This window comes from Pelophylax lessonae (assembly GCF_965119305.1).
Source record: "Pelophylax lessonae genome assembly, chromosome: 13".
Taxonomy (NCBI): domain Eukaryota; kingdom Metazoa; phylum Chordata; class Amphibia; order Anura; family Ranidae; genus Pelophylax; species Pelophylax lessonae.
Genome location: NC_138780.1, coordinates 3,221,970 through 3,231,300, shown reverse-complemented (window position 1 = coordinate 3,231,300; position 9,331 = coordinate 3,221,970). Strand labels below are relative to the sequence as shown.

At 49.3% G+C, this 9,331-nt stretch overlaps 1 protein-coding gene across 1 annotated transcript in view; it reads right to left on the bottom strand.

Annotated features, from left to right (window-relative positions):
• Positions 1 to 9,331, bottom strand: part of INTS3 (integrator complex subunit 3) — a 120,671-nt gene that overhangs the window by 35,787 nt on the left and 75,553 nt on the right. Inside the window, exons 13-14 of the mRNA XM_082275164.1 lie at positions 505 to 596; positions 236 to 360 (exon numbers count right to left, since the gene is read on the bottom strand). Of these exons, the coding sequence (XP_082131290.1) occupies positions 236 to 360; positions 505 to 596 (217 nt within the window). The remainder of the gene's footprint in view (positions 1 to 235; positions 361 to 504; positions 597 to 9,331) is intronic.

The window sequence follows — 9,331 nt, the reverse complement described above, 5'->3', positions numbered from 1 at the left end:
GGGAAGGGGGGGGGGGGGGAGAGGGAAGGGGGGGGGGGAGAGGAAGGGGGGGGGAGGAGAGGGAAGGGGGGGGAGGAGAGGGAAGGGGGGGGAGGAGAGGGAAGGGGGGGGAGGAGAGGGAAGGGGGGGAGGAGAGGGAAGGGGGGGGGAGGAGAGGGAGGGGGGGGGGGGATGATGTGAAATGAGAGAAAATCCTTGGAGACAAATAATAAACGGTAGCGGCATCACCACATACTCACGGGCAGCCCCTTACTTTCTGAGGCTGGAGATGGGAGGTTGCAGAACTCCGGGAACTTCTCTCTGAGCATCGATCGTAACTCTTTATCCAGTTTTGGGTTGTGGAACAATGGAGCCAGATGCCTGCAAGAGAGAGAATATCCCATCATACATCTACTTCAGAGAACAGCAACCCCTTTAAATATCACTGGGGGGGGGGGTGACCTCCTTTCATAGCAGATATAGGAAGGTAGGGATAACACCTAATACAAACACCCGGATACTTACGCCAGGACTCTCTTCTCCATGATGTGGGTAAGGGAGCTGAATACACCTTGTCTGACATGACCCTCCAGAGCGGGGTAAAAATTAGGGATGATCTGTAAAAGCAAAAGATATCTATAAGTGGATCACTTTTCAGAGGGCATTTACAGGGGAGGTGGGGGGTGTCACCTGCTCACCTCCTGTTTTAACCTCCACACCCTCAATTTTTGGTAAAATCTGCCTTGCTTGCTATAAATCACTGTAACCCCCATATAAAAAGTAGATCTATTCTGAAAGCAGGGACCCCGGGGAATAAAATGGTGTTTTACAATGCACCCAAATTCAATTTAATGCATATTTTTAGGAAAATTATACAATAAAATGAATTTTGGTGCAAAGACAATCTTATACCCAATTTTTTTTTGGTAAAACATGAAAAGATAATGATACGTCGAGTAAATAGATACCAAACATGTCAAGCCATAAAAAAAATTGCGCACATCCGTGAAAAAAAAAATGCGTACCCAAAATCCTCCATGGGCGCAGCGTTAAAGAGCCTTTACCAGTCACAAGTTTACTGTTACCAGTAGTGGTGCACCAAAAAGTAAAATTCCGGTGCCGAAAACAAAAGTTTAGGATCCAGACGGACCATAAAAAAAAAAAAAAAATGTAAATGGCATTTTTGCATTGAAGTCAATAGGATGCGATTTTGCATTGTGGTCAATGGGACGCGATTTTGCATTGTGGTCAATGGGACGCGATTTTGCATTGAAGTCAATAGGGGGTGTTTTGCATTCAAGTCAATGGGACGCAGCATGCCATTATTGGCACCACGCCGATAACCCTATTTTCAGCCGATAAATTTGTTACATACACAACCTTGCCCTACGCTGCACTTTTTATATGGTCAAATAGCGCTTTGTATATACATTCTCCAAGGAAACCCAATCAGATAAAGCTCCGCCTTTCCTAGGGAGGTAGTCCACTCATACAAAAAATACAGGGGAAAAAAAAAAAAAGCCTCAGTGTAGCAATAAAGGAACTAAATATACTAAAACATAAAGCAGCACTCACGTGGTATAAAATCAGCTTTGCATATCGAAAGTCTGGAAAAACAAATCCAGGAAACAAGCCGCGGTTGCTTGCATGATGACGTTATGTCATTATCCAAGCAATCGCCCTACGCGTTTTGTCCTAAAATTACGTCATCGGGGGCCGTAGTGTTTTTGTTGGATTTTATACTGGTTTATTTTTAAAAGGGGGCTAATGGGCCCCTATGTAATTGCATGGGCAGGTCCTCTTTATTTATGGAGACATTAGGGCTCTATTAGATCAAAGCAGCTAGTTGAGGAATGATAGTTATGACCCGAAAGTGACGTAATACACATCACGTCCGGGGTTATTAGTCACAGGAGGGATCAGAGAACAGACGTTTCCCCGAGTTCCTCCCGCTCTCACTGTACGACCAGTTTCCCCACAGTCCCGGGGCTCCCCAGAGGAACGGAAGAGCTGGGAGGACAACTGGTTAAGGGGGAGTGGCTGGGGAGCAGTAAACCCCCGTTTTTTAGGCCCCCCCCCCCCCAACTACAAGTGTAAAGGAGCTCTTGGTGGAGCAAATTTTATTTTACATTCATCTGAATCAGAAAACCCCACAAGGAGCGCCGATGCATCGCAGACTGACGTGTCGCAGTTGGAGGCTACACAAGGTACACTGAGAACATTGCCATAAACAAAAAGCACGAGGCTGTCCCATATTCACTCCTCTGTCTGTTCCCTATAATTTGTGGCCCCCTGGAGCAAAATAAAGGGGGGGGGGGGATATGAGACGGGTTGACGGGCCAATAATAGCACAGACAAATATTTTGGAAAGAACAAAACCTGGACTGCAGAGAAACAATGACTTGGTATGGAGGGGGATCAGAGTCGGGGTCTCCTGGGAACCCCGCCGAGAACCGAACTCCAAAACTGGAAACATTCCCGGCATTTCTGGAGGTCTCCGGGGCCCTCAGGAGGAGGGGAAATAAGGGGCCCACCAGCTCTGAGATTTGATGACCTATTAGTATAGGAAGTAGGGGACACCTTGAGACCTGGACTGGGCAGGGCTGGGGGTCTCGAAAATTTAAAGAGGACCTGTCACCACAGCTTGGCTCCTACTGGGACACCTTCAGGACATTTTTGCATTACATTTAAAGATCGTTCCTTCTTCTGCTACAGACTTGAATGGAACTTAAAGTGGAACTCAGCCCAACTTCTTCAGACGCTAGGGAATAACTGATTCCTGTACTGCAGAGGGGGGGTTTGGCCACCACCAGTTGATCGTGCCAGTAGATCTGTATCTGACTGACTTGATCCCATGTCATTTTACTGAGTTTAGTTCCACATTAGGAGGACCTGTCCCTTCTATATTACCTTATTCCCCTGCCAGAGGTAAGTTTTAGAAGGTTGTCGTATAGTTTGGTGCAAAGGGCAACTTCCAGAAAGACCATTTCTATAACTAACAGCCTACCCTACGGTGTCCAATTTAGGACCAACAGTCAATCCACCTCCTACAATGTTAGTAAACCTCTGACATAGACTAGCGTGTCTATGTTTGATGGAACATTAATACCAAGACCGAACTTTTTCACCTTTGGATAGAACAGGGAAGAGGCAATCCTGAGGTTTATATTGAAGTTTGTGTCCCCTCTCTGGGAAACTGCCCCTCACTTACTGTTTGGATACCAGAACAAGAAGTGAGTGTAAATCTTCCCAACAGGGGAACTGACAGAAAAATTATTTTGGAAGCTAATCTTTCCTCCCACTCCATCCAAAATAAAAATCTGGTCTTAAGCTGGATACACACTATACAATTGTCCTAGATTTTTTTCCTTAAACTTTATATGAGGTCAGACCTAAACACTTTCAATTTGTATGCAATCAGGCAGACCCTTGCACTACACAGTTGAAGGTAAATCTAAAGGAATTCTACCAACAAAAGTTGTATAGTGTGTATCCAGCTTTAGTTTTGGACTGGCCAGACTAGACCAAGACCTGGACCAAAGACCAGAACCTGACCAAGTCCTGGACCCTTAACCACACCAAGACCTAGACCAAGACCATAGCCCGACCAAGACCATAGCCCGACCAAGACCATAGCCCGACCAAGACCATAGCCCGACCAAGACCATAGCCCGACCAAGACCATAGCCCGACCACACCAAGGCTAAGATTATAGCCAGACCACACCAAGGCTAAGATTATAGCCAGACCACACCAAGGCCAAGATTATAGCCAGACCACACCAAGGCCAAGATTATAGCCAGACCACACCAAGGCCAAGATTATAGCCAGACCACACCAAGGCCAAGATTATAGCCAGACCACACCAAGGCCAAGACCATAGCCAGACCACACCAAGACTATATCCAAACTATATTAAGACAAGACCAAGACCAGACCAAGACCTTGACCACACCAAGATCAGATGACACCACAACAAGACCAACGAGACCAAGGCCAGTTTTTGCTGGATTTACATCTTAAAGTCCAGCTCCAGACACAAAAAAAAAACCTCTTTCAGGGGGGCCCTGGCTTAAATGTTAAACTTAAGTTTAGGGGGGTTGCCGAGGAGGCTGCGTTACTTACTGGATTCCTGCCCCAGCCGGCTCTAGGGTTTTTCTCCTCTCCCTGAAGCTCTGGACTGTGGGCAGGGTCTTGGTGTTATGTACAGTGCAGGGCCCTCACTATATTGTACAGGGTGGGGCAAGTGTGTGACCACAGACAGTAGCAGTTTAAAGAGGAGGCCATCAAGAGAACCTTCTGGAGCGGGAAGTAATACAGCCTCTTCTGAAAAACCCCCCTTGGCTTAACGAGGAAAATAAATAAAAACATATAGAAGAACAGAGACCAGCTGCCCTTTTGTCCAGATTATGGAGCGGCTGACGGGAACCAGTAGGAGCACCGGTACCCCTGAGGATGAAACATGATATATGGGTGGAACGAGGTTGAGCGCCTTTATCCCTGTTTGCGTACCAAGTGTTTAACCCTTGCGACCCATGTAAACAAACTTGGAGTGCCGCTCTTAGCGCCCCCAAACTGCCCTGGGGATCCACAGCTCTGTTGGGTGCCGGCATCCAGACACACAGCCAAGATAGCAATTATATATAGAACTCTAAGAAAGCCGCACTCCTAATTTAGGTAACAGTCAAACGGCCTGAGCCCCTCTCTGGCCACGCCCTGATGCATTTTGCGACGCAGCCTAATTGTAAAGATATGATTAAGCCCCAGTGTAGGATTAAACGCGTCAGACGTGTGGCCAGAGAGGGGCTGAGGCCGTTTCACAGTCCCCCAAAATCCGATAGGAGCGGGACTTCCTTACTCATATAGAAATGTTTAACCCTTCCAGTGTGGGGGAGGGGGGACCCAATGCCATGTTTTTTTGTACCCGTTTCCTGGCACACAAATAATTTAATTTCATCTTGAAAGGCATAAAGACTGAAAGAAATCCAGACTCCTCTTTTTCAGTTTGAATCCCTCTTTGATCAGTTTTAACTCTTCCTATAAGCAGCGCATGCAGCTCTATTCAAAGAGGAAGATTAAAAAAAGAAGAGCAGCTTTTTTCATCTACAAAGTAAAAGGAAAAAAAAAAACCTATAAAGACGGCGAGATGAAAACTAACATTGTGTAAGCTAAAGCTCCAACACCAGGGAAGAAAGAAAGGGGGCGCTGTTTATCATATGCAAATATTCATCAACACAAACTTATAAACTTTCCAGTTTTTGTGTTTTCATATAAGAGAGTTTCTTTTTACATCCCCAGATTCTCTGGGTTCCACCATAGAGTGCTGGAGACTTATCTCATAGTTACAGACTATCCTTCATACACTGATTTCTATCCAACGCATTTCTTCAAATAAAGTCAACTTCATCAAGGATGCATTTGCAGTTCAAGCAGGCAGTATCATTGCACTGATACCAGCATCGGTGCCGATACTAAGCATTTGGACGAGTACTTGTACTAATGCCCTGATACTAAAACTGATACCCGCAAGTTTTATTAAAAACATGTAAAGTGCCACCTACAGGCAGGAAATAGAGCATCCACAGTGGCTTGACAAAGAGGCATTGCCTTGAAATGACTGTCGTGCCTTCGAGAAGAGTCCCCATGTTTTAATGAGCCGGTTGGCGAGACATCACTTCCGGTGATACGGAAATACACAGCACATCACCATCCACATCTCTCCTCCCAGCTGGTTCATCCATCTTCCTATCCTTTGCTTTCCTGGTGGTCTCAGGAAATAAAGCATCCACAGTGGCTTGACAAAGAGGCAGTGCCTTGAAACTAGACCTAGACAGTTGTGCCTTCCAGCAGAGTCCCCAGTTATATTGATCTGGTTGGCGAAAAGTCACTTCCGGTAACAATTTCCAGTCTGCCATGACTGGTGATACCCAGTGGCTCTTCCTAGATACGGAGGATACACAGCACATCACCATCCACATCTTCATATCCTTTGCTTTCCTGGTGGTCTCAGGAGATGTAGCATCCACGGTGGCTTGACAAAGAAGCAGTGCCTTCCAGCAGAGTCTCCAGTTCTAGTGATCTGGTTGGCGAAAAGTCACTTCCGGTAAAATCATTTCCAGTCCGCCGTGACTGGTGATGCTTAGTGGCTCTTCCTAGATACGGAGGATACACAGCACATCACCATCCACATCTCTCCTCCCAGCTGGTTCATCCATCTTCCTATCCTTTGCTTTCCTAGTGGTCTCAAGAAATAGAGCATCCACAGTAGCTTGACAAAGAGGCATTGCCTTAAACTAGACCTAGACAGTTGTGTCTTCCAGCGGGAGTCCTCAGTTCTATTGATCTGGTTGGGCGAAAGTCGCTTCTGGTAAAATAATTTCTGGTCCGCCATGATTGGTGATGCCCGGTGGCTCTTCCTAGATACGGAGGATACACAGCACATCACCATCCACATCTCTCCTCCCAGCTGGTTCATCCATCTTCCTATCCTTTGCTTTCCTGGTGGTCTCAGGAAATAAAGCATCCACAGTGGCTTGACAAAGAGGCATTGCCTTGAAATGACTGTCGTGCCTTCCAGAAGAGTCCTTAGTTTTAGTGAGCCGGTTGGCGAGACGTCACTTCCGGTGATACGGAAATACACAGCACATCGCCATCCACATATCTCCTCCCAGCTGGTTCATCCATATTCCTAACCTTTGCTTTCCTGGTGGTCTCAAGAAAGAGAGTATCCACAGTGGCTTGACAATGAGGCAGTGCCTTGAAACTAGACCTAGACAGTTGTGCCTTCCAGCAGAGTCCCCAGTTATAGTGATCTGGTTGGCAAAAAGTCACTTCCGGTAAAATAATTTCCGGTCCGCCGTGACTGGTGATGCTCAGTGGCTCTTCCTAGATACGGAGGATACACAGCACATCACCATCCACATGTCTCCTCCCAGCTGGTTCATCCATCTTCCTATCCTTTGCTTTCCTGGTGGTCTCAGGAAATAGAGCATCCACAGTGGCTTGAAATGAGACAGACAGTTATGCCTTCCAGCAGAGTCCCCAGTTCTAGTGATCTGCTTGGCGAGAAGCCACTTCCCGTAACATTTCCAGTCACATCACCATCCACATCTCTCCTCCCAGCTGGTTCATCCGTATTTCCATCCTTTGCTTTCCTGGTGGCACAGATGGTATTTCTCTACACCATAACCTGGTCACATGTGGGGCTGTGGTTTTGCTCTATTTCTTGGGTGTAAGAGGCCCTTTACATGTTTTTATCCAATAGACACTAAAAATAGTTATCGGTAATTGGTATTGGCGAGCACTTGTGAAAAAGTATCAGTACTTGGTCTTAAAAAACTGGTATCGCTGCATCCCTAGCAGACAAAGACCCCCCCACCCCAGTCTGGCGCAACATTATCAGGAGGATCTCTTCTTTCACCCGTCCCCCATATTGGGTGTCTTTAGGGTGATTTATTGACATTCGTTTGGTAAACAATCACTCGGGATGTTACATGAGCTCATCTTTACTGCTTGAACTGCACATGTATCCACACGTGTATAGGACACATTGCGCTGACAGGGAGGCGGTGTGTATAGGACACATTGCGCTGACAGGGAGGCGGTATGTATAGGACGGAGCGTTGTGCTGACAGGGAGGCGGTGTGTATATTATGGAGCGCTGTGCTGACAGGGAGACGGTGTGTATAGGACACATTGCGCTGACAGCGAGGCGGTGTGTATAGGACGGAGCGTTGTGCTGACAGGGAGGCGGTGTGTATAGGATGGAGCGCTGTGCTGACAGGGAGGCGGTGTGTATAGGATGGAGCGCTGTGCTGACAGGGAGGCGGTGTGTATAGGACGGAGCGCTGTGCTGACAGGGAGGCGGTGTGTATAGGACGGAGCGCTGTGCTGACAGGGAGGCGGTGTGTATAGGACAGAGCGCTGTGCTGACAGCAAGGCGGTGTGTATAGGACTGAGCGCTGCGCTGACAGCGAGGCGGTGTGTATAGGACGGAGCGTTGCGCTGACAGGGAGACGGTGTGTATAGGATGGGGCGTTGCGCTGACAGGGAGGCGGTGTGTGTAGGACGGAGCGTTGCGCTGACAGGGAGGCGGTGTGTGTAGGACAGAGCGTTGCGCTGACAGGGAGGCGGTGTGTGTAGGACAGAGCGTTGCGCTGACAGGGAGGCGGTGTGTGTAGGACAGAGCGTTGCGCTGACAGGGAGGCGGTGTGTGTAGGACAGAGCGTTGCGCTGACAGGGAGGCGGTGTGTATAGGACGGAGCGTTGCGCTGACAGCGAGGCGGTGTGTATAGGATGGAGCACTGTGCTGACAGGGAGGCGGTGTGTATAGGATGGAGCGCTGTGCTGACAGGGAGGCGGTGTGTATAGGATGGAGCGCTGTGCTGACAGGGAGGCGGTGTGTATAGGATGGGGTGTTGTGCTGACAGGGAGGCGGTGTGTATAGGACGGAGCGCTGTGCTGACAGCGAGGCGGTGTGTATAGGACGGAGCGCTGTGCTGACAGCGAGGCGGTGTGTGTATAGGACGGAGAGCTGTGCTGACAGGGAGGCGGTGTGTATAGGACTGAGCGCTGCGCTGACAGCGAGGCGGTGTGTATAGGACGGAGCGTTGCGCTGACAGGGAGGCGGTGTGTATAGGACAGAGCGTTGCGCTGACAGGGAGACGGTGTGTATAGGATGGGGCGTTGCGCTGACAGGGAGGCGGTGTGTATAGGACAGAGCGTTGCGCTGACAGCGAGGCGGTGTGTAGAGGACGGAGCGCTGTGCTGACAGGGAGGCGGTGTGTATAGGACTGAGCGCTGCGCTGACAGCGAGGCGGTGTGTATAGGACGGAGCGTTGCGCTGACAGGGAGGCGGTGTGTATAGGACAGAGCGTTGCGCTGACAGGGAGACAGTGTATATAGGATGGGGCGTTGCGCTGACAGGGAGGCGGTGTGTATAGGATGGGGCGTTAGGCTGACGGGGAGGCGGTGTGTATAGGATGGAGCGTTAGGCTGACAGGGAGGCGGTGTGTATAGGACGGAGCGCTGTGCTGACAGGGAGGCGGTGTGTATAGGATGGAGCGTTAGGCTGACAGGGAGGCGGTGTGTATAGGACGGAGCGCTGTGCTGACAGCGAGGCGGTGTGTATAGGATGGAGCGTTAGGCTGACAGGGAGGCGGTGTGTAGAGGACGGAGCGTTAGGCTGATAGGGAGGCGGTGTGTATAGGATGGAGCGTTAGGCTGACAGGGAGGCGGTGTGTATAGGATGGGGCGTTAGGCTGACAGGGAGGCGGTGTGTAGAGGACGGAGCGTTAGGCTGACAGGGAGGCGGTGTGTAGAGGACGGAGCGTTGCGCTGACAGGGAGGCGGT